This window comes from Puma concolor, chromosome B1, assembly GCF_028749965.1.
Source record: "Puma concolor isolate L17-30 chromosome B1, mPumCon1.1.hap2, whole genome shotgun sequence".
In the NCBI taxonomy this organism is placed as follows: Eukaryota; Metazoa; Chordata; class Mammalia; order Carnivora; family Felidae; genus Puma; species Puma concolor.
The window spans coordinates 161,522,955-161,548,650 of NC_141670.1; the positions used below are offsets into that span (position 1 = coordinate 161,522,955).

At 42.2% G+C, this 25,696-nt stretch overlaps 2 protein-coding genes and 1 long non-coding RNA gene across 5 annotated transcripts in view; 1 reads left to right on the top strand and 2 right to left on the bottom strand.

The window, feature by feature from the left end:
* POLR2B (RNA polymerase II subunit B) overlaps positions 1-3,244 on the bottom strand; it is a 43,176-nt gene extending 39,932 nt beyond the window's left edge. The window contains exons 1-2 of one of the 2 annotated variants that reach the window (XM_086704970.1): positions 3,107-3,244; positions 2,365-2,703 (exon numbers count right to left, since the gene is read on the bottom strand). In XM_086704970.1, the coding sequence (XP_086561096.1) occupies positions 2,365-2,383 (19 nt within the window). In that variant the 5' untranslated portion in view covers positions 2,384-2,703; positions 3,107-3,244. Of the gene's footprint in view, positions 1-2,364; positions 2,704-2,883; positions 3,031-3,106 lie in introns of those variants that run through there. The other variant, XM_025921316.2, reaches the window with a different exon arrangement.
* NOA1 (nitric oxide associated 1) lies at positions 3,124-16,616 on the top strand. 2 transcript variants are annotated; one of them, XM_025922008.2, is made up of 7 exons: positions 3,124-4,270; positions 5,587-5,751; positions 7,064-7,269; positions 10,098-10,229; positions 11,393-11,509; positions 15,432-15,552; positions 16,302-16,616. In XM_025922008.2, the coding sequence occupies exons 1-7, from the start codon at positions 3,124-3,126 to the stop codon at positions 16,502-16,504; spliced, it is 2,091 nt and encodes a 696-aa protein (XP_025777793.1). In that variant the 3' UTR covers positions 16,505-16,616. The 2 variants fall into 2 exon arrangements, with proteins under 2 accessions (XP_025777793.1, XP_086561100.1); XM_086704974.1 differs by lacking the exon at positions 11,393-11,509.
* On the bottom strand, positions 16,211-23,267 carry LOC147581983 (uncharacterized). The gene is made up of 2 exons (XR_015250434.1): positions 21,781-23,267; positions 16,211-17,157 (listed from the first exon to the last, which is right to left on the bottom strand). It is a non-coding gene; the product is annotated as an uncharacterized LOC147581983 (long non-coding RNA).
* Between the last annotated feature and the right edge of the window lie 2,429 nt (positions 23,268-25,696).

The following is a 25,696-nucleotide window of genomic DNA, read 5'->3' on the forward strand; positions in this document are numbered from 1 at the left end:
AGCCCGATGCAAGGCTCAATTCCACAACCCTGGGATCATGACCTGAGCCAAAATCAAGAGGTGGACACTCCACCAACTGAACCACCCAGGCACCCTGGGTTTGGATAATGTTTAAAAAAAAAATCCCTCTGATTTATCACTTGAGAAGTCACTGACATTCTAAGAGTTGTTTTAATGTAGTGGCTTGAGCACAATTAGATTATAACAGGTTGAGAATTTAAAAAATGGGAATTGGAAACTTTTTTTTTTTTAAGAAGACTAGCTGTGAAAGAAAGGAGAAAGGTAAAATATTAGAAGAAAAGTAAACAAAGAGTTTAAGGACAAACAGAAAAACAAACGTTTTCTTGAGATCAAGAGATCTAGTATTTCATATAGAAAAAGAAGCCAGGTGAAAAGGAGTGTCTAAAAACTGATGAAGGCATTATCTAATAAAGATATCAAAGGGCACAAGCAGATATGGGATGTAGACTCAATGCTGGAGCAGAATTGATAAATGAAATACCTTTAACTCTCTTTCCACAAGATTATTATACATTGCTAATGAGAATATAAACTAGTACAATCACTATAGTGGTTACTTGGCACCAGCTAACAAAATGTTAAAATGTGTATTATTCACGCTGACAATTCTGTACCTAGGAATTTCTCCAAACGACATACTTGCATTGGACAAAATGACGAGTGCAAGATAATTCACAACAGCACTACTTGAACCAGAAAAAGACCGGATATGACCCAAATACCCATCAATAAAACACTACTTACGGTATACCCAGACAAACCAGGAAGGTGTGAAAAAATCTGAGGGTGCTCATGAGAATATCCCATATATACAAAACATATATATAAAATATATGTATTTATTGAGCTATATATATCTCAAAAAATGCAGAAAAGTATGAGTGTTACCTTTTGTTTGTAAAAGGGTAGACAACAGAATCCCATTTATATTTGCTTTAGTATGCATAAAGCTCTCTGAAGAGAGAATCTAAGAACAGAGATTACCTACTGTGGAAGGGACTCACGTTAGATCGTGGACAAGAGTTAAGACCTTACCCTTTAATACTTTTATATGTTCTACCTTGTGAGTGATGAGAATACATTATGCACTCAAAATGTCAAACTAAAAAAACTTCAATTTTTTTCTGAGCTAGAAGAAATCTAATCTAAATCTAATTCTCTAATGAGAATACATTATGCACTCAAAATGTCAAACTAAAAAAACTTCAAATTTTTTTCTGAGCTAGAAGAAATCTAATTTCTAATCTAAGAAATCTAATAAAGATATTTATAAATTTGTAGACTCAAGATCTGAGACAGAGAAGTTTAAACAGTAGAGTTTATGCTCTTCTTTTTCTCCATGAAGTGGCTGCGGAAATAGAAACATGAGAGGTGGCCACAGGACTGGGAGTCGGAAAAAAGTGAAGTCTGAAATAGAAGCTGTGAATAATGGAAGACTGAACTTTAAAAATACATGAGGGACACCTGGGTGGCTGGCTCAGTTAGTCGTAGGACTCTGAGCAGGTCATGTCTCCCAGTCCGTGGATTCCAGCACCACGTGGGGCTCTGTGCTGACAACTCAGAGCCTGGAACCTGCTTGGGATTCTGTGTCTCCCTCTCTCTGCCCCTCCCGCGCTTGTGCTTTGTCTCTCTCCCTCTCAAATATAAACAAACATTAAAATCACAACAATACTAAAAAATTCATAATGAAAATACACTAGATTTGACTAAGAATTCTACATGTGAAAAGAAAAAATACATATTGATCCCACTCAATAAAATACATAACACCTGAAAACTACCATCCTGTGGGAAGAAGAAATTTAAAGATCTTTTAGGACAATATACTTAGTCATTTGACAGTATGAAGGAATTCCAAAAGAGACCAACCCCTCCTCACCTCCCCGACCCTCCATACACGCTATATTCTTTGACCCTGCTGTATTTCCTGACCTAGCACAATACTTGGCACAGGCTGACACTCAAAAATTCAACTATTCAATAAATCACTGGGGCCCTGGGGGAAATCAAAAACGGAGTCCTTTGCTTCAAAGTACAAACAACGGAATTTGTCTTAACTGTTCTGCGCGCCATTTCAATATAGAAAAGCGGCGTATCAGACTTACCCAGGAGCAGAAAGCAGAGAGAACAAGACTCACCTGACCAGGGACATTAATGCTACGTTCCCTGCACCCTCTATCTTTCATAATCCCAGGTTTGTACCCGGCCTGGGGAATTTTGGGGGGCATGACCGGGAATACTTAAGCGGCGATTGGAAGGAGGCCGCAAATTCTCAATTAATTCAGCTCCCCACTTTTCCCTCCTTAGATGGGTCGCCTCGAAGTGTTCTGAGTAGATACCTACCCTCGTCCGCGTCATACATATTGGCAAAGGGTTTCCAAGTTCCTAACTCTAGAAATCCGAAAAAAACGAGCGACGGCCGCCGGCGCTCGAGCGTGAGGCGAAGTAATTTCCGTCTCCGGCGTTCCCAGAATGCTCTCCTTTTCAGGCCAGAGGCCACCCACAAAGAAGCCAACGTAAGATCTGCGCCTGCGCAAGTGGTAGGCCGAGCCTAGGTAAGGGTTAGAATTGCGCACGCGCAAGTCATGGGCCATCGCTTCCTCTGGCTGATTGCAAGAAAGGCTCTCACAGTCGGCGCATGCCATTTAAAGTTTATTTTTCTATATCCTTGCACGATGACACCTGGAAAAAAAGAAACAAAAAGATGTATTGATAAAAGGCTTTATATGGGACCATGAGTATGCGGCATTCGATTTTTCTTTGCAGTTTTAAGGACCAAAAAACAAGTTTTTAAAAACGTGATTCATTAAAAGGTTGCGCCAGCGGTGGCGCATAGAATAAGCCCGCTAGCCTCCTGCCCACCCAGCTCAGCTTAGGTCGCCGGTGCTTTTGCCGCAGCTTTGAATGGGTTTCCAGGCCTCAGATCCTTCATCTCAAGAACCCACAGGAATAGAAACGAAAGGAAGAGACGAAACGTGTCGGACAAACAACAGCCCTCAGCTAGTCCAGGGTTTACGTCTCGAATTTAACACGCACCTCAGACCTCAGTGCGCCTGCGCGCGCGTGACTCCACCCTCGCCCTTACCCGTGGCGGTGTTCCCCATGCTGCCTGCTCGCCTGGCTTGCAGGCGGCTGTGGCCCTTCTTACGGCGATCTGCTCCCACGGTAGCGCGCCATGGCACTCAGGAGCAGCTTCTCGAGAGATGTGTGGCTGCCTCTTCCTCCCAACACCCATCAAACCTGGGACGTAGGCTTTCTCGTGGCTCAACGGCAACTAGGGATTACGAAGGAAGAACTGACATGGAGGAGCATTTTTTGTTCCCCGAGTACGTCTCGGAGCCCGAGCCCGCACCGACCCTCGAAGAGCAACTGCGAGAGCTGCAACAGCGGCAAGAGGAGGAGGAGCTACAGAAACAGCAGCGGCGGGAAGAGCGGCGGCGGCAAAAGCTACGGGACAGGAGTCGACAACACCCGGTCGTGGGACACCCGGACCCGACGGTGCCACCCAGCGGCCTGAACTGCTCGGGCTGCGGAGCGGAGCTGCACTGCCAGGATCCCGGCGTGCCCGGCTACCTCCCCAGCGAGAAGTTCCTCAGCGCAGCGGCGCAGACCGACGGCGGGCTGGCGCGGACCGTGTGCCAGCGTTGCTGGCTCCTAGTGCACCACCGGCGCGCTCTGCGCGTAGAGATGAACCGCGAGCAGTATTTAGAGCTGGTGAGCGCAGCGCTGCGACGGCCGGGGCCCGCCCTGGTGCTTTACATGGTGGACCTTCTGGATCTGCCTGACCCCCTGCTGCCGGAGCTGCCCGCGCTGGTGGGCCCCAAGCAACTGATCGTGCTGGGGAACAAGGTGGACCTGCTGCCCCAGGACGCGCCTGGCTACCTGCAGCGGCTCCGGGAGCGACTGTGGGACGACTGTACCCGCGCAGGGCTCCTTCAGCTGTCTAGCCACCGAGGGCTACAGCACGCTGGGGAGGACGGGCCGCGAGACGAGAAGGAGAATTCGAAGCCTTCTGCCAGGGTCCGTACGGTGCTCAAGGACGTGAGGCTAATTAGCGCCAAGACTGGCTACGGAATCGAAGAATTGATCTCAGTGCTTCAGCGTTCCTGGCGTTACCGCGGCGACGTCTACCTGGTTGGCGCCACCAACGCTGGGAAGTCCACTCTCTTCAACACGCTCCTAGAATCTGATTACTGCATCGCCAAGGGCGCTGAAGCTATCGACAGAGCCACCATCTCCTCTTGGCCTGGTGAGCCTTAGGAGGCCCGTCCCCTTCCTTTTGTGAGATGCTGAGAGTCTTATCGCGGCCACCTAGTATATCCTTCCTTAATGTCCACCAAGGGCTGTCTGGAGTCTTCCCTTTAAAAATTCTCTCCCTACCTTGGTCACACCTCTCTTTTGTGTCAGCCTAGTGCTTGGAAACTTATATGTTAGAGTAATTTTCTCATAGAGCACTTCTATGTTCCAGTCACTGTGCTAGGCACTGTAGATGAACCGGGGAGCAAAGCAAGAGTTCCTGCTCTCTTAGAAGTTTCTCCGGTAGCTTTACTTATTTGTATGTTTCTCTGGAAAGTCCTTCGTTTACTTTTTTTTTCCTTCTTTTACTTTCTAAAGCTCACTCCACCCTCTCAGTCTTATTCTCCATATCTTAAGTTTATTCATAAGATCAGTATACTATACACATTTAACATTTGAATAATTCACTCATGCTATATGATGTGACTCTGAGAGAAAAAGTCAACTTTGTGGTTTCGGTTTTTGTTTGTCTTTTTAATTTTATTTTTAAGTAATCTTTACATTCAGTGTGGGACTCGAACTCACAACCCTGAGATCAAGAGTCGCAGGCTCCACTGACTGAGCCAGCCAGGCACCCCTCAAGTTTGTGGTTTTAAGAAACTTCTGTAGGGGTGCCTGGGTGACTCAGTCGGTTAAGCGCCCGACTTCGGCTCAGGTCATGATCTCACGGTCGGTGAGTTCGAGCCCCGCGTCGGGCTCTGTGCTGACAGCTCAGAGCCTGGAGCCTGCTTCCGATTCTGTGTCTCCCTCTCTCTCTGACCCTCCCCCGTTCATGGTCTGTCTCTGTCTCAAAAATAAATAAACATTAAAAAAAAAATTAAAAAGGAAAAAAGAAACTTCTGTAATTGCAAAACAGGTCCTTTTGTGACCCTGTTTGTATTTAACAGTTGGCAAAACTGCCTCATTGTTCCTTTGAAACCAGTGTTTAGCTTTGATGGGCCATATTTCTCTGTCCAGGACTTTAGTTAAATTATACACAGAAGTGCTCTTATACTTGATGATAGTACAGTGAAAATGAAAAGAAGGGAAAAAAAAGCAGGTCTGCAGATTTGAGATTCAACTCCAGGTTGAGCCTTTGAGCCAGTCTCTGAGCCTATTTCCTCATCTGTAAAAGTAAGAATTATTTTGTAGAGGGTTGTCACAAAGGTTCCGTGAAGTAAATCACTGTACCCAAGACAAGGTAGCTCCTCAAAAATGTAGGTTTTTCTCCCCTTATTCTCTCTTCTTTTATAATGTTTATAACAACATATTTATTTTTTGGTATTTCAGGTACTACATTAAACCTTCTGAAGTTTCCTATTTGCAACCCAACACCTTACAGGATGTTTGAAAGGCAAAAAAGGCTTAAAAAAGATGCAACTAAAGCTGAAGAAGATCTTAGTCAGCAAGAGCAACATCAACTTAATCTTTTGAAAAAGCACGGTTATGTAGTAGGTAAGCATCTTCTTTAGAAAACTCTTGCCGGGGGCACCTGGGTGGCGCGGTCGGTTAAGCGTCCGACTTTGGCTCAGGTCATGATCTCGCGGTCTGTGAGTTCGAGCCCCGCGTCGGGCTCTGTGCTGACAGCTCAGAGCCTGGAGCCTGTTACAGATTCTGTGTCTCCCTCTCTCTGACCATCCCCTGTTCATGCTCTGTCTCAAAAATAAAGAAACGTTAAAAAAAATTTTTTTTTTTTTTTTTTTTTAAATAAAAAAAAAGAAAACTCTTGTCGGGGCTATGCTAAAAATTTTTGTGGAGCAACATGGAATACAGCTGTCTGGGGCTAGCCAGTTTCTGTGGCTACTGGGAAGAGACTGGGAACTTTCCCAGTTCTGGAACAAAGAGGCCCCTTTAGAGGCAAAGCTACTATTTGGAAACCCAGAGTTCACTGTGCTGATACTTGGAGAAATCCAGGGAAGGAAACTTGCAGTAACTGCCCACCAACCACTGTCAGCAGTAGAAGCATTTTCACTAAGAAACAGCACCCTCTCCTTGCAGACCACCAGCACAGGTTGTTGACTGCATGCAGCAGCTTTAAATTAGATTGTCCCTCCTTGGGGCTCCTGGGTGGCTCAATCGGTTAAGGGACCAATTTCGGCTCAGGTCATGATCTCACAGTTTGTGAGTTCGAGCCCCACTTCAGGCTGTGTGCTGACAGCTCAGAGCCTAGAGCCTGGAGCCTGCTTCAGATTCTGTGTCTCCCTCTCTGTCTGCCCCTCCCCCTTTCATGCTCTGTCTCTCTCAAAAATAAACAAAAAAATAGATTGTCCCTCCTTTACTAAAAATATTTTGATTTGGGGCTCCTGGGTGGCTCAATCGGTTGAGCGTCCGACTTCAGCTCAGGTCATGATCTCACAGTCCGTGAGTTCGAGCCCCGCATCAGGCTCTGTGCTGACAGCTCAGAGCCTGGAGCCTGTTTCAGATTCTGTGTCTCCCTCTCTCTCTGACCCTCTCCTGTTCATGCTCTGTCTCTGTCTCAAAAATAAAACGTTAAAAAATTTTTTTTTTCTTTTAAATATTTTGATTTGCAGCACTTTCCACCCATCCCCCCACCTGGTGTACACAGCTAGCCACATACTTGACCATTGCAAGAGTCTGACTCCCACTGCCTTTGAAAAGAGGGCAAGGGTATCATTGTAGTCTTGCTTCTGTACACCGTATTTAGTCTAAGTAACTTGTTTGAAGCAAGTAAGAAGAATAAGAATTATCTGTCTGGAGTCAAAACCTTCAAAGGAGTGACTAATAGCTTAACTATAACTTGTTCTAGGAAGAGTTGGAAGAACATTCCTATATTCAGAAGAACAGAAGGATGAAGCTGCCTTTCAGTTTGATGCTGATTCCCTTGCTTTTGACATGGGAAATGAACCTGTTATGGTTGCAGATAAATCCACCAAACGAATAGAATTGACCCCACAAGATGTGAAAGATGCCCACTGGTTTCATGACACCCCTGGAATTACAAAAGAAAATTGTGTATGTATTTGTTGTCTTTTAGAAATACTTTCAATTGCACAAGTATTGTCTTAATTGTCAGAACACAGGAAAGGATGTATTCTTTCACTTCAGACTCACTTCTCGTTCCTTCCTAGAAGCAGTTCAGGGTGATCTATCTGCCATCAAGATGTGTATTCCATTTGGTAGGCTTCACTGCCAACATATTTGTGTTATTGTTGTTGTTACCTTAGTTATTAGGGAGACATTTATAAAATCCTAGATCTTGAGGTTGGAAGAAAGCGTAAATATCACTACAGTCTAGCCACCTATTCTATGCTTGAATTCCCTCTAAAACTGTCCATCCAGCTCACACTAAAGTAAGGAGTGACTCACCACCAGCTGAAGCAGTGTCCCCTCATCTCCCAAGGTAACCCCATTTGGCCTTGACCTACTCTTTGGGTTGAGCTGAACAGTCTCCCTGTAACTTGTACCTATTGTTCTTCAAATGGACCTGTATGGACTAAATGCCTGTTACCCTTGCTAGACTTTGAACTACTTTAATGGGTAATGTCCTGTCTCTTCCTCACTCTACTGTTCACCTTCATTAGTTCATCCAACAAAACATTGAACATTTACTGCACTGACATAATCCAGATAATTTGTCTGTTTCTTGCAGCTCTTCTCCCTGAGAGAATAGGCTTATCGTCTCTCTCTTGCCCTTATTACATCTTTTTTTTAATGTTTTATTTTTGAGAGCATGCAGGTGGGGGAGGGGCAGAGAGAACGACAGAGGACCTTAAGCAGGCTCTGCACTGACAGCAGTGAGCCTAATGTGGGGCTTGAACTCATGAACTGCAAGATCATGACCTGAGCTGAAGTCGGACACTCAACCGGACACTCAACTGACTGAACCACCCAGGTGCCTGCCCTTAATACATCTTTTTAATCCAATTGCAGGATTTCCTGGGCAACTTTGTTTTATCTCATTAAAGTTAGCCTATATTCCACACACTCATTAAATCTCACAACTTTTTATTCATTTGCAGTTTTGATAATCATCCAAGTCCTGGATTGACTGGTATGCATCCAGGATATAGCCTTACAACAGATCTATTAATCAGTTTCCTTTGAATCTGGTCACTGACCCAAGTTCCTGAATCGCCTAATTATGTCTATATGCCTGTGAAACAACGTTGGTGTCTTAGCTTCTTTTCCTTCTTTGCCTTATGTGGATCACTTAACAGTTTTGTTATCAGAATGATACTCTTATTTCGTGTCCCATGTCACAGAATCATATAGATTTTTTTAACATTTTTGCACTCCCACAGTAATTGCTTGTCACCTGTCTCTTCACAATCTAGAACTTCAGAGCAACTGGATTGCTTTCTGGTAATGTTCCAGCACTTTCACTTCACCAATGTATTCTTCAGGGATAGCAGTTATTTCCATCATATATACCCTCTTGTCAAATAGAAAAGCAAGAATTTGCTAAATATTCTAGCCAGCAGAATGAGACCCTCAAATTTTTAGAACTAAAAGGTCTCTGGCAGTCTGCTTCTGTGTCAGTTTATTGATACATTTATTAGATGCCTTAAACTAGTGTTTCCCAAACTGATTCAAGGTATTCTGTTTTGAAATAAAAGTATTAAAGGCTCTGCTAAAAAGTGTTAAAAGGTTTCTTTACTGCAGGTGGCTTTTAATGTGCTTTTTTCAAACAGAAATGCTGAGGAAAAGTATTTGCAGCCCCTTGTTATGTATTTTCTTGTGAGGCTGTCTAGGTTTCACATATTCTTTATTTCCTTATTTTTCTTAAACAAGTTCACAAAAGTTTTTTATCCATTTTTTTTTTACCTTCTCTAATATTTCTCTTCAAAAAAAATTTTTTAAGTAATCGCTGCCCCCAACATGGGGCTCAAACTCACAACCCTGAGATCAAGAGTCACAGACTCCATTGACTGAGTCAGCCAGATGCCCCATAATATTGCTCTTTTTTAATCAGATTTTGATTCTTTAAATCTTACCAAAATCTTGTTCTTCTTGGCTTTCCTTTTCCATTTTCTCTAGTCTCTTTAGGAACTCTTCATCCTTAGAAGCCAGAGGATTCATTTTAAAAAGAAGAAGAAGAAGCAGCCAGAGGATTCATAACTTTTTCTCATTTTTTGCTGAGCATTTGGGGGAAATAAAATGACTAGAATGCAGAAAAAGGTTCTTCAGAACTCTTTACCTGCTCCTAGAATGAGGTGACCATTTTGCATTTAATGCATGCATACTTGGCACTGGGATATAAGTAGTATTTTGCCTTACCTTTAGCTGACCCCCTGCCCCCCAGAAGCCTTGATGGAGAGCATATATATGCCATCTTGGAACTGACTCATCAGTTGTTTTCAGTTCACACCAGTTTTGACATTTGAGGGATGCTGCTCACATAGAAAGTCTCATACTCCCATAAAGTTGTTTTGCCATTACTCAATATTAAGTTGTGAAGCAAGAGTAGAGCCATCCATAAATTGATTTAGACAGAATGAATATAGCAATTTTATATGCAGCAAATTCTGACATGTTTTGGTTTATTGTGAAGTCCGAAATATTTTTTTACCTAAGAGGTAAATCAAAATATATAATATCTTCAATAAAAGTAATGCTTGGGGCACCTGGGTGCATCAGTTGGATGAGCCTCCAGCTTTGGCTCAGGTCATGATCTCCCACTTCAGGAATTCAAGCCCCACATTGGACTCGCTGCCATCAGCACAGAACCTGCTTCAGATCCTCTGCCCCGGTTCTTTGCCCCTCTCCTGTCTGCACTCTCAAAAATAAACGTTTTTTTAAAAAGTAATAATTCTCTAAAAAATCTACCCTTTGCTTTACAGGTTTTAAACCTTCTAACAGAAAAAGAAGTAAATATTGTTTTGCCAACACATTCCATTGTTCCAAGAACTTTTGTGCTTAAACCAGGAATGGTTCTATTTTTGGGTGCCATAGGCCGCATTGATTTTCTGCAGGTAAGAAAAGTCTGCACCATTAAAAAATGACCTACTGGGGCACCTGGGTGGCTCAGTCAGTTGAGCATCCAGCTTCAGCTCAGGTTGTGATCTCGAGATTTGTGGGTTCAGGCCCCACATGGGTCTTTTTGTGCTGACAGTGCGGAGCCTGCTTTGGATTCTCTCCCTCCCTCTTTCTGTTCCTCTTTCTCTGCCTCTCACCTGCTCGCACTTTCTATCTCAAAAATAAACATTAAAAAAAATTTTACAAAAAAATGACTAGTTTAAGGATACAAATATGTGAACAAGACTGGCAAATGTTGATAACTAGATCATGACTGTTGAGGAGGTTGGTATGCTTTTTGTTTGTTTGAAAATGTCCATAATGAAAACTTGGGAAAAAGAAATGGGGAGGAAAAACAACTAGTAGGTCTCAGAAACTAGATCTTCATTAGGATATTAAATGCCCCAGACAACTTGGCATGGAGAAAAGTTACTGTACCTATCCTGTGGTATTGTTTCACATGGAAATCATAGGTCCAACCTTAGGTGTAGGGTTAGTGTGCATTAAATAAATCCCACATTTCTTTTTTTGTTTTGCTTTAAAGATTTTCTTTTTAAAAAAATAAAGATTTTCTTTTTAAGTAATATTAATACCAAATGTGGGGCTCAAACTCACAATGCCCTGATCAAGAGTCACATGTTTCACCAACTGAACCAGCCCTGCACCCGTCACACTCCTTTATATCCCATGAAATGTATACATTTATGTATGTACTTTTTTGTTTAGTATTCATTTACTTAGCATTATTCTGGGGATTTTAGAGTATTTATAGAACTCTTCCGTATTTTCCCAAAGTGAGGAAAAAGGGAAATGAAATGTGGATGTATCCAACAACACTAAATGCAACTTGCAAGTTATTGCTATAGCATATTTCTTGGGTTTTGTGTTTCATTAAAACCCATAGAACATTAATATTTTAAACCTAGCTTTACACTGGGACAATTAGAACATTTACTTACATTTACTTATGTTTCCTTATAGATTACTTATACTTTATTTACATATCCATTTACTTATAAAAGGAGCTTGATTTTTTTTTTTTTATTGATTGTACATTGTAATGTGCTGGTTTTGCAAGTTTTTCATTCTGTAAAATAACTTCTTTTCTTCCTTTCTTAAGGGAAATCAGTCAGCTTGGTTTACAGTTGTGGCTTCCAGCCTCCTTCCTGTGCACATTACTTCCTTGGACAAGGCAGATACTATGTATAAGAAACATGCCGGTCATACATTACTCAAGGTGAGGCAACACACTTTGAAGATTGCACGGTTAGGTTAACCTCCACTGTGACAGTCCCACAGCCCTGCTAACAAATCCTTTCTTGGACATAACCATCTTTGTTATACAATCAGCTAGCTGCCTCCTCACCTGTTCTGGTTGAGGATTTTGACTAGCAAGTAAAATGGGTTGTAGAAGAAAAGGATGTTGTTTGGACTGATCCTAGAATAGCTACAGACTTGTGTTTTCTCTAAACTACACTGACCAATACAATAGCCACAAGTGCCATTTAAATTTAAATTAATTAAAAGTAAATAAACTTTAAAATTTAGTTCTTCAGTTGCACTAGCCACTTTTCAACTGCCCAGCAGTCACATCATCACAGAAAGTTTATTGGATAATGCTGAGGGAAGAGAAGTTACAGATGTTCTCACAACTGGGGGGGTGCTACTTGCGTCTAGTGGGTGGAGGCCAAGGATAATGCTGGACATCCTTCAATGCACACAACAGATGCTCAAAACAAAATTCTCTGATCCAAAATGTCAGTAGTTGCATGGTTGAGAAGTCCTGGTCTGGATGGAAAAGCTCTCCTCCCAGGTTCTTAATCCCAGTTACTTAGAGATTATGCTGCCTCTTTACTCCTGCGCTACCAGCTCCTTCCTTCCACCTGTAAGTATGTTACAGTTTCTCTCACCTTTTTTTTTAATCTTATTTTTAAAGTTTATTTGTTTTGAGAGACACAGCACAAGCCAGAGAGGGGCAGAGAGAGGGGGAGAGAGAATACCAAGCAGGCTCTGCACTGTCAGTACAGAGCCCAGTGTGGGGCCCAGTCCCACAAACCATGAGATCATGACCTGAGCCAAAATCAAGAGTCGGACACTCAACCAGCTGAGCCACCCAGGCGCATCCAGTTTCTCTCATCTTTAAAAAAAAAGAAAGAAAGAAAGAAAGAAAGAAAGAAAGAAAGAAAGAAAGAAAGAAAGAAAGAAAGAAAGAAAGAAAACAAAACTTGGGGTGCCTGGCTGGCTCAGTCAGTTAAGCGTCTGACTTCAGCTCAGGTCATGATCTCACAGTTTATGAGTTCAAGCCACACATCAGGCTCTCTGCTGTCAGCACAGAGCCTACTTCGGATCCTACGTCTCCCTCTCTCTTCCCCTCCCCTACTCATGCACTGCACACACACGCTCTCTCAAAAATAAACATTAAAAAGAATTACAAAAACAAAAACAAGAAATTCAGTATCCCTCAGTGTCCTGCTTATTTATTCCTTCTTTTTACTGTCAAGCTTGCTCCTGCTCCTCATGTCCATCCTCTGCAGTCCACATTTGTCCCTTCCTGTATCATTGAAATTGTTCTTACAAAGTTCACCAAGTACTGAGTGGGAACTGTTTTCAGCTCTTTAAAAATAAGACCTGACACAGACATTGGTAATGTATAATGTATAATATTTAGATTATTGGAGCCAGACTGGGTTTAAATGCTCGCTCTGTTCCACCACTTGACAAAGCTGTGTAACACTGTGTTGTACCTACATCACAAGGTTGTGGCGAGAACTAAGTTCCAGGGCACTGTTGTAACTGCTACGTGAGTGTTTGTGATGATGATGAAACACATCTACACAAATACCAGGTGCATCCAGCAAAGGTGGTTTAGTATTGATTAGTGCTTATGCAACTAAATGTAAGCCAGAACCCACAATATACACTGCTTTCCACAGAGGATAAAAATAAACCTGACTTGAGAAGTAAATGTTTCTTTCTATCTGTATTTCCTAAGAAAGCCAGACTGAAATTAAAACTCCATTGACAGGGGCACCTGGGTGGTGTCAGTTAAGCGTCTGACTTAGGCTCAGGTCATGATCTCAGGGGTGGTGAGTTTGAGCCCTGTGTCAGGCTCCGTCCTGACAGCTCAGAACCTGGAGCCTACTTTGGATTGTGTCTCCCTCTCTCTCTGCCCCTCCCCTGCTCACACTCTCTTTCTCTCTCTCAAAAATAAATAAACAGGGGCGCCTGGGTGGCTCAGTCGGTTAAGTGGCCGACTTCGGCTCAGGTCATGATCTCGCGGTCCGTGAGTTCGAGCCCCGCGTCGGGCTCTGTGCTGACAGCTCAGAGCCTGGAGCCTGTTTCAGATTCTGTGTCCCCCTCTCTCTGACCCTCCCCCGTTCATGCTCTGTCTCTGTCTCAAAAATAAATAAACGTTAAAAAAAAAAATTAAAAAAAATAAACAAATAAACATTAAAAAATTTTTAAAAAACCAAAAAACTCCATTGACATAACTGCCCTAAAGTTAATATTCCAGAGACCTGTAGGATGGGTGAATATATAAAGGCAATCAGCAATATAGATCTGTTGGTGTTTCTGCATTTAAAAGACTTTAGTTCTCCGGTTAAATTTGCTTCCTTTTTAGGTAAAACAATAATACATGAGTTCAAATACAGCTTGAGATTTCCAGGGAAGGAAACTTCGTAGTTTGTATAACATGGCTCTCCTGAAAATGAATTGTCGTTCTCTGCCCCTGTGCATCTGTATAGTTTTCAGAGTGGACATCACTGATGCTTTCCAAAGCAACTATCCCTGTCTTCTCTCCCAATAAGGGAAACGTTCTGGGGGGTGCTCTGAGACTCATTCTTGCCTCCTGGTTTTCTTACTTACCTCCCAAATCCAAGTCAGCCCTCCCTTCTCATTATCACTGAATACAGCCTCCCAGTTCAAGCTGTAATCTTTCATTAGGCTGTTTTTGAGATCCTGAAGTATTTTCTTAGCTTCCAGCTTTTATTGCCCTCCTCCCACCCCCACCCCAAATATACCTCTACAGCCACTAAAGCAGTGGCTTCTCATGCAGGATTGACTTTTGCCCCCAGGGGACATTTACAATTCTACAATTCTGCAGCCTCACAGCCTTCCCCTCTAGCCCCCATCAAAGCATTATTCAGCCCAAAATGTCAGTAGTGCCAAGGTTAACAAACCCTGCACTACAGAGATCTTTCCAAAATACAAAGCAGATCACAGTATTCTTTTTTATTCTTATCTCTGTTCTTTTTCCTACTTATAATTCCTTGGTAGTTCACATTACTGAGAAGTCTAAACCAACAGCTTCATCACTGACACACACATATACACAGACTTAACATACCCTAGACAGTTCAACTACAATTCCCTGAATTCATCATCCTTTGTCTTGTTTGTGTACATGATGCTAACCCGGAATACTTTTCCACTGAGTAACTTCAACTTTATCTCAAGATACTCCTCAGATATTGCTGCTTCGTCAAGGTTTTCCTTGACTAAAACATTCATTACTTCTTCCTCCTCAACTGTAGTACTTGATAGATGCTTCCCATGACATTTCTTACCTTGTAATTTGTTTACATGTTATTTCCACCTTCTGATCTCCTTGGGCACAGGGACCATATTGTAACATCTATCTTTGTGTCCCTGGTGTTAAACAGAGAAAGATTTATTAATAAATAAGTTATTATCCAGTTACTTCCCATTCATGGACACATCTATAAACAGAAGCTAAACCTTACCCATTGCACATGTACCCTTCACTTGTAATGAGGCAGGGATTAATCTTTGAGGCCAGCCAGGCCTATGAGACCTAAGGTATTTTGAAGGATGTTACTTTAATTGCCCAGTGTTACTCTGTGAAGCTTTACGGAGGGCTATAAAAACAGTGTAAACTAGTAAAATAAGATTCTGCTGTTAGGAGGTTACCACTGGACACATACTCACATGCAGCTCTTACGTCCTGGGATCTGTAGGCTTTATCTCGTCACAGGGTTCCCATGCTTTTCATTTGAACTAGAAGTGATTTGGGGTTTTCAATAGCTGAGATTATTATTGATCCCTCTACATAACTAGTGTATCAGTGCTTTACTTAATATTAGAGTTATGGACAGTTTAATTTGAACTTCCAAACAATCATTTTATTTCAATGGCAGGTTCCAATGGGTGGAGAAGAAAGAATGGCAGGATTTCCTCCTCTTGTTGGTGAAGACATTACATTGAACGAAGGACTTGGGGAATCTGAAGCAGTGGCTGACATCAAGTTTTCTTCTGCAGGTAATTGTACACCAAGCACTTTTTAAAAGGTGAATACGGGCACCTTGGTGGCTCAGTGAGTTAAGCACCCAACTCTTGATCCCGGCTCAGGTCGTGATCTCACAGTTTGTAAGATCCATCCCCACATGGAACTCTGCACTGATAGCACAGAGCCTGCTGGGGATTGTCTCTCTCCCTCTCTCTCTCTCTCTGCCTTGCTCATGCTCTCTGTCTCAAAATAAATAAATACACTTAAAAGGTGAATTAAGTGGCCTTACTGGTATTTTTATAGAAATGTGCATTTATCTGACATAAACTGAGGATTTTAAGAAATAAACTAATTTAGAGGCACCAGTGGCTCCGTCGGTTATACATCCGACTTCGACTCAGGTCATGATCTTCGACTCAGGTCATGATCTCACGGCTCCTGGGTTCAGGCCCCGCATCGGGCTCTCTACTGACAGCTCAGAGCCTGGAGCCTGCTTCGGATTCTGTGTCTCCCTTTCTCTCTGCCCCTCCTCCACTCACGCTGTGTCTCTCTCTTAAACATTAAAAAAAAAGAAGAAAAGAAATATACTAATTTATTCATTAAATGCAGCCTACTCTGAAAATAAATTTGTACCTTTTCATAAATGCATTGTATGCTTTCTTAAAAAATAAAGTGAAAGAGACCAGTAGCCTCCTTTGGTGCTCCATTTTGAGCTTGGGGTTGACATTTTTAATAAGATGGTTGCTAACACCATTTTGTGTTCTATCACATGCCTGCATAGGTTGGGTTGCAGTAACACCTCAGTTTAAGGACAGACTGCGTCTCCGAGGCTATACACCTCAAGGAACAGTTCTGACGGTCCGGCCCCCTCTCTTGCCATATATCGTTAACATCAAAGGCGAGCGCATCAAGAGAAGTGTGGCCTATAAAACCAAGAAGCCTCCTTCCCTTGTGTACAATCTGCAGAAGAAGAAAAACAGATAGAAATATGAAGTTGACCCTGTTCACACTGAAAATATTAACTATACTGGACATAACTACATATGTTAAGTTGTATTAAACATAACTATAATAAAGCTTTCTTTGCCCCCTTTAAGCCACCAAGGACTGTGCCTGTTTGTACTGTATTGAGTTTGTAAATACAAGTTGTTTTTTTTGTAGGGTGTGTATATGTATGTATTTGTCATCCAAATATACCTCAAAAGGAGTTCAGCTACATTCAAGTTTCTCTCACTATTTATTAAGACCAGATGTCGGGGCGCCTGGCTGACTCAGTCAGAGGAGCATGCAACTCTTGATCTCAGGGTCGTAAGTTCGCACCCCACATGGGTGTAGAGATTACTAAAAAAATAAACTTAAAAAAAAAAAAAGACCAGATGTCATTTCTTACTTGGAGTCTAGTTGAGAGAGCAACAAAGCAGTTGGCATATGAAAAAACGGCAAAAAGAGGATTTCTCCAAAATAAATGGGCTCAAATAAGACAGGAATGAATGGGTGCCTCTGCTCCACATAGTCATCCAGGTATGCAGCTGGTGGAAGGCTCCATGGCTTCATTCCTAGGTCTAAGATGGTTGCTCAGGTTGTCATCCCTTCCCAGCAAGTGGAAAGAGGAAAAGTGAGTGAAGAGCACAATTTCCCTATTTCGAGGAAAGGGGAAAGGTTAGAAGTTGCACACATTTCATACTGTCTATTGATCAAGTTATATGGTCATTACCTACCCACATGAAAGCTGGGAGATGTTGGAGGAGATGGAGACTATTTTGGATTATTATTAAGGGAGAATAAACACTGGAGAAACAAACATTCACCTTTACATAATCCTACCTGAGAATCTTTTAAGATTCAGGTTACATCCTTCTGGCACTCAAAGTCTGTTCTGCGATTATCAGAGCACTTTTAACCATTTTATCAACATCCGCCTATATACATTGTATAACATTACATCAGTCAGAAATCTACCTTTTATTCCTAGTTCGATAAGTAGCGCTATAGCCGTGTACAGTGAACAATTGGCAAGTCAAGTACCAGATCCCAATGTTAAGAGAAATGCTAATGGGAAAGGCTGACCTGAAATGCAGTCTGATCCATGAACTTCCTGTAGGCTAAGGTTTAGCATAAAATTAGTAGACATACCCATGTTCTCTGTCAACAAGCATCCCCTAACCCCCATCTCACTAAAACCGCTTACAATAAATGGTTAGCATTTTAACATTCAACTTGTAAAAACCATAGATCTCACTTTCATCACGTTTCAAAGTAACTACTATTGGCATCTTGGGGAACAGAGATCTTTAGTGTGTAAGACTGCATTTCAGAATGCCAGCATCCCTCATCCCCAGATAAATAAATGCCAGTAACCTCTCCCCCTGACCCGTTAGTCATAGAGACAAACGAAAGTACCCCTCACGCTTCCAAGCCCACCCTCTAGAGGGCGGTGGCTTCCCAGTTGAGAAAATCAATTTCTCATTTTTATTTTGGAGAAATGAAATATCATTAATTTTACAAGCTAAAAATTTGGCATTTGTGTAGAAATAGAGAACCTAGGAACTGATGCTGTCATTACTCTGATAACTTCTGAATATGTATTTTATTTTTTTTTTTATTTTTTTTTTTTTAATTTATTTTTGGGACAGAGAGAGACAGAGCATGAACGGGGGAGGGGCAGAGAGAGAGGGAGACACAGAATCGGAAACAGGCTCCAGGCTCTGAGCCATCAGCCCAGAGCCCGACGCGGGGCTCGAACTCACGGACCGCGAGATCGTGACCTGGCTGAAGTCGGACGCTTAACCGACTGCGCCACCCAGGCGCCCCTGAATATGTATTTTAGAAAGCAAAACATTCCTCCTTGTTTTCTCTAGGTTTTTGGCCTCTTGATTAACAGAGATTCGGTTTTTAAATGTTCATAATTTATACTCTCAGATCTCCTTTACCTCTAAAATTCTATGCTTTTGCTGCATAAAGCTTGACTGAAGCAGATGTTCAGTGTACCTTGCTAGAAGTTTCAAACAGCAAAATTAACTAAGCAAGTTTAGTTTCCCTGGTTATATTAGTTAACTTCTTCAGGTCTTCATTTTCTCACCCATAGTACGAGAGGAAAACATTGGATTTTTCTCAGTCCCTTCATAATTCTCAGCAAAAACAGGCAGGAAAGCCAGGAAAGAGTGGTTCCAATACCACAAACAGGATGCCACATGCCTAGACAGTTGAGGACTTCTGCTAGGATCTGTATTAATTCACTCCATATTCTGCCACCTAATGCAGCCCAGGATCATTGCTGGTATATTCAACTGCTCCGCAGTAGATTTTACTTAAAGTTCTATCACTGTTGCTTTCTGAGCTTTAGTCAGTTTACTGATACTTGTTAATCCAGTAATCTGAGTATGGAGACTTCGATTGAATCATTAATCATTTACACTATGGCAACATGCAGGAATAAGTAAAGAGGAGAATTAATGGCAAAATGTCAGGACAGCCTGCTCACTTTTCCACAGAACAGTGATTGTTTTGAGTGGCTAGAAAAGAATTGAGCAAGTTCATGCTAGATCATTTACAAGCTCTGCAGCTTTGTGGTGTTTAACATGTCACCTCTTTTGTATTCATGACACCTAAAAGAAGTAAAAGATGTGCCATCAAAAAGTTTTTGACTTCTGGGGCACCTGGGTGGTTCAGTTGAGAGCCCGACTTCAGCTCAGGTCACGATCCCACAGTTCGTGGGTTCAAGCCCCGCATGGGGCTCTGTGCTGACAGCTCAGAGCCTGGAGCCTGCTTCACATTCTGTGTCTCCCTCTCTCTCTGCCCCTCCCCTGCTCATGCTCTCTCTCTCAAAAATAATAAACATTAAAAAAAAAAGTTTTTGACTTCTTTGTAACATTAAACTCAAAGTTTTTTTTTAAGTTATACCTTATCTCTCCTTTTCCCCTCCTTGAAACAGCATTTTCTTCAAAGTTACTGAAACATAGTTTAACACATTTCATATTTTTAATCACCATAAATGGCAATTAGAACTTTACTGTGTAGTTCCCCAGAGTCTAAATTTGTTTATGTTACTTGCAACACTCACTTCCCATGACAACCAAGGAGAAGTGGAGCACAGATGCAATCGTGTACACTTGTGTTTCTTGAGCATACAGACACTTCTTACAAAATGGAGATCAAGGCCAGTTTCCTGCAGATGACTAACTTGGAACTCCAGCTGTGCCAGCCGTGGCAGAGCTGTGATTGCTTCACTGAGTAGGCACCCAGCGCTCAAGCTGAGGCGAGCTGTTTCGTAGACAGCCTCTGATCATTTATCCTGGCTTCCCTCCCACTTGGCTCTGTCTGGTGGAGCAATAGAATCATTTCCATTCTTTCTCAGACTGTTCCATTTTCTCTTGGCTGCTTTCCTCCTCCCAGGGGGATTGTTTTCTCAACTGTCAAAGAGTAATGCTTAAACATTAAAAACAAGACCTCACACTCATGTGAATCGAATAGATAGCACCTCCGCCTGCTCTTAATGTCTCTGTGTCGTGTCATCTGCCCCATTCATATCCTGTAGTGGGAGGGGGCAGCTCAAAATTAATATTTTAACATCATATGGGAATGATGCCTCATTTTTTCCTTCATGTCAAAGAGGATTGTTATTCTTTCATTTAGTATAAGACTTTCATGATCTGAATATTCCTAAGTCTGTCTAAAGCATCCTTAAAATACCCATGTCTTAGATCCCCAGGTTCCTGTTTTTCATAAGCTTCCATTTCCCTCCCAAATAATTCTCAGAATTTATCTTCTAGGTAATCAACCTGGAGGAAGAATTTCTTTGGTCTTAATATTCTCATTGGTAGATGCAACAGCTATGGTGCTTAATTGCAAACATTATCAGTACCTCTAGCCAGTAGCTTTGGTAAATCTGCCAAAAATGGGCCACAGAAATAAAAGAACCACATATGCTAGAGAATATATCATCAGGTGATTTGGGAAGTGAAAGATTGCCAAGATCCCTTCTAATTTTTCAGTAAGTCCCTGGAAAATAGCAGGCATAACTGAATGAATTAGGAGAATGAGGGGATTTTCTTGTTTGATTGGTTGGTTTTTGCCTCCCCTGGAATATAACAACAGAGAAGACTTCAATTTGCTTAATAGCATTTGCATTCTTCTAGGGTTTCCTCCTTTTACTGCATAAGGGCACCACCTCATAGCAGTTGTATTTCAAACTATTCATAGTGGTCATATGAGAGCCCATATTATCTTTTTATTCCTTTACATTATAATAATAATAGTAGCTCTCCCTTACATAGCACATACAATAAGGCAGGCACTAGAGCACCTGAGTGGCTCAGTCAATTGAGTGTGTGACTCTTGATTTCAGCTCAGGTCATGATCCCAGGGCCATGGGTTTGAGCCCCGTATCAGGTTCCATGCTAAGTGTGGAGCCTGCCTAAGATTGATATTCTCTCTCTCTCTCTCTCTCTCTCTCTCTCTCTCTCTCCCCCCCCTCTCCCCCCCCTGCCCTCCCCTGCTCATACTAAGACAAAAAAAAATAAAAAATAATAAGTCAGGCACTGTTTTAAGTGCTTTAGATACATTTGTTGAATCCTTCCAACAACCCCATGTAGGAGGTACTATTCTTACCCACATTTACAGATGAGGAAACTAAGGCATAAGTAACTTCTCAGGGTCACACAACTAATGAATGATGGAGCTGTGATTCAAACAAATCCAAGCAGTCTATGTCCAGCACCCCTGTGGGTGTGTTTAATTTTACAGTAAAACTTATTTTCCCGTTCATTGTAGCTGTATGGATTTCAATATACATATAGGTTTGTGTAACAACCACCATAATCAGGAAACAGAGCAGTCCCATCTGATAGCACCCAGGTTTCTAACCACTACACAATACTGCCTCTTTATATGGGAACCCATCACAAGTCTAAAGGAGAGAATTTTCAACCTCAGGTGGGAAACATGTTATCTCAGAAAAGAAAGGTAACCCACTTTGAAGACCTCCAAAGGTAATAACAATTTCCGTGGAAACTCTGTAACTGCCACGTAATTCTTTTGAACATCCTTTGAATCCAGCTATACACAGTTCTGTGAGGAAAAACTATTTCTCAGGGCTAGGGTAGTGAGTGAGTGAGTGAGAGAGAGAGAGAGTGAGAGAGACAGACAGAGAGAGAGAGAGAGAGAGAGAGAGAGAGAGATGCTATACTCTTGCTGTCTTACTTCAGCAATGCTGAACAACCTCAAGTGTCCCAGTGTGATTTCCATGCTCCATGCTCTCTTACCATCTCGGATAGCTTTAAATCAACTGTGCTTTCATGGCTGGCTGGGAATCTTTTCACATTGCTAGTGAGCTTTGCCAAGTACCACGGACAGATCACAGCATGAATGGAGATCCTGACCTACAGTTCTGATTAAGAAAATAGTACATTAAATACACAGGAAATCTGGAATGCAAACATTCAAAGAATTATACCACTAAACTATCACAGAAAAGAAACTGATTTTTACTTCTGACTCTACTAGGAACATAGAATTAGAAGAACTGGTGTTCTCTATTCACAAATCAGCTTCAAAAACCAAATTGATTTGGTCCTGAACTTGTTTAAATGGACTTGCCTTTTCTACTTGTATAGCACTCATCCTATTTCCTGTTTTTACATCTTACTTTCACTATATTGGGATCCTGGTTGCCCAACTAAAAACTTTCTATTCTCTTGTTTTTCTCAGCACTTAACATCTGGCCTAAAAAACCTTTTTTCTTGTCTTTGACTTTAAATTCCATGGTTAAATACTTAACAGGAAGGACAATTAGAGAAATGGGTACTACTTGTCTCTAAAATGCCAGGTAAAAGATGTCTTTTAGTGGAACACTAGCTGAAGAAAAATCTCTTTTTCACTGGACAAATAAAGCTATTATATAAAGCTAATTATGAGAAATGTGAACATTTTCAGCATGGGAACTTGGATGAGACTGTTTAACAAAGGAAAACAATGCCTAATAGACCCATCTACCCATTCACTCTCCCATTAGGCATGGGTTAAGTCACTTCCAGGTACAATGAACATTTGTTCATTGGAAGTGCTTTTTTATTAACTAGATTGAGGGCATTATTAGGTTTGTATCCATATCTATTGCTGGGTAACAAACTAAGTGACAACCCAAAATTCAGTGACTTACACAAGCATTTATTTGCTACCATTCCTTAGTTTGGCAGTGTCATCTAGGCTCAGCTCAGTGTTTTTTCTGCTCCATACGAACCTGCGCTTGCAGAACTCACTCTACATCTGCAGCTTCAGCTGAGATGATTGTAACAGCTGGGAAATCTGGGCCTTTTTCCAGTGGTCACTCTCTCTACCTAGCGTCTCATCCTCAAGTAGGCTGGTTCAAGCTTGTTCACAAAGTGACCATGTTTAGAAAGCACAAAAGAAGCTGCAAGGCCTCCAGAGGCTGAAGCTCATAAGTTACACAATGTCACTCTGCTGCAATTCTATTGGTGAAAGCAAGTCACAATGGCAGCACAGAGTCAAGCTGATCAGAAGGGCTACAAAGAATCTGTGGCCTGGGATGCCTGGGTGGCTCAGTCGGTTAAGTATCCAAATCTTTGATTTTGACTCAGGTAATCATCTCACGGTCTTGGGATGGAGCCCCTCAGCCAAGCTGTGCACTGACAGCATGGAGCCTGCTTGGGATTCTCTCTCTCTCCCTCTCTCTGCTCCTCCCCCACTCACAGTCTCTCTCAAAATAAAGCTTAAAAAAAAAAAAAAAAAAGACTGTGGCCATTTTTTTTAATGTTTACTTATTTTTGAGAGAGAGAGAGAGAGAGAAAGAGCATGGGGGGTGGGGGGGAGGAGCAGAGAGAGGGGGAGACACAGAATCTGAAGCAGGCTCCAGGCTCTGAGCTGTCAGCACAGAGCCCAATGCGGGGTTCAAACCCACCAGCTGTGAGATCATGACCTGAGCCGAAGTCGGACAATTAACCAACTGAGCCACCCAGGCGCCTCAATTTTTATTCACCACAAATATTCATCATGTTGACCACCTTGAGGAAAATGCAGTGTGACATGCTATCTAACGACCTGATGAAGAGAATCCACTGTAAATCTGCAAAATAAGAAATTTCATACTAATTTAAATTTACTTCAGGAGTCAGATACATATAGCAGCTATGTGACTGAGGAAAGGAGAGAGGAAAAGGCTATGGAATGTAGGTTTCATCATAAATCTTTTAGCAATAGTGTTTTTAACTGTGCATGTGTTACTTTCATAAATTTAAGGTGAAAAAAAAATCCATTCAGATACAAATCTAGCCTATCTCCACCCCCATGGAGCACTTACCATACCAGAAAGCTATCTCAGGAAGTCAGCTATTTACAAAGTCTCTGTGGTGGGAAAGGCAATGAGAATACAGAAGTGAAGGACCTTTAGATCTCAAAACAGTATCCTGCTGCTCCCCAGGAAGGAAAAAAGAGGTTTCAGGCAGAATCCAAGCTGAGGATCCTGAGACCCTAGCTTCTTTTCCTGGCTCCACAACCAGGGTGAGGGGTGGAGTGACATGGGGTTGGAACCTTTTTTACCCCTGGCCACCTACCAGCATTTCTCCATCTCTGCCCCTCGCCTTTACAGTCCTGGGGGAACACACTGGGCCCTGGCTTAGACTGGAGCAGGGAATGGGAAGCACAAGGAATCATATAGGTGGTCCCACTTGCTCCTAAAACAGTCTTTGAATCAATGTTTTACTAGAAATGTATACTAGGGTATCTAGAAATTTGATAAAAGTATTAGTTTAATTTCTATCCCACTAGAGCCCCCCACCCTACCCAGGAACTCTTGAGGTAGAGTAATTGCCAGGGCAGAATTTGGGCTTTTTTAGCTCCCTGGCTTCAATCCCATCAAACCGTAAAACCTCTCAACTTGAAAACTCTAACCAGATATGCAAAAAACAAACAAAAAAGGCACCTCTCTTCTAAATATCCAGTGTTCTCCAAGGGGAAAAGGAGGCAGACCCCACTACACGTCTCAGCCTTGGAGGGTGGTGGAAGGAAGTACAATGGGATTACGTTCAACAAAAAGCAGCACAGGTTAAAAATGGTTGCCACCCAAAAGAAACAGTTTGAGCTATCCCACCAGTTAATGTGAAAATGATCATCAAAGTGAAAAAATTAGGTAAGAGGGGTGCTTATGTGGCTCAGTTGTTAAGCATTGACTTTGGCTCGGGTCGTGATCTCTGGGTTCATGGGTCAAGCCCCACATCAGGCTCTGTGCTGACAGCTGGGAGCCTGGAGCTGCTTTGGATTCTATGTGCGTGTGTGTCTCTGCCCATCCCCTGCTCACGTTTGTTCTCTCTCTCTCAAAAATAAACATTAAAAAAAAACTTAGGTAAGAAGTTATACCATTAAAGATTCTTTAAGAGAGAGGAGAGAGAATCCCAAGCTGGCCCCACACCATCAGCCCAATGCAGGGCTCAAACTCACAAACTGTGAGATCATGACCTGGGCAGAATCCAAGAGTCCGATGCTCAACAACTGAGCCACCCAGGCGCCCCAAGATTCTTAAAGCTGTATTGTGTATTTACAGAATTGTAAACAGTCTGAAGAGGACACTTAATTGATATTTACTCAAAGTGATAAAATTTTCTGGCAGGATTGGGGATCTGCAAAGGTCTCAAGACAGATCATCTACAACTTTTCAGGCTCTGCTACGGAGCACATTTCCCATGTGTGTGAGCACAGCCCAGGGGATCTCAAGGGTCCTTTCCTCTGGAGTTCATGGACTTGAAACAAAGGCCCTGAAATAGCACCCTCTGTCTTAAGCTGCATGGGGTGGACTGACCTGGGCCTGCTTGCCAGTAAGCCAACTGCTGATCACAGACAGTACTCCAGCCAGTGTTTGTGCAGAATGCAGCAGTCTTTGCATGCATTTACGTATGTGTGTGCTCACACTGAAAAACACCAAAAAGGCAGAAGACGAGGAGAGAAATGCCTATTACTATTACTGCTAACAGTATTATTTCTGTGACTGTTCAACAAGAAATGAGACATGTGGGAGGACAGCAGAAAGAGAAGCTTTTTTTAATTTAAAAAATTAAGTGAAAACATAGAAACCCATGTCAGGGACATCTGTCACTCTCCTTCCTCCCTGTTGTGTAGGGTGGATAGCCTATGACTGTCTCCACCACTCCCAATCAATTCTGGGAGACT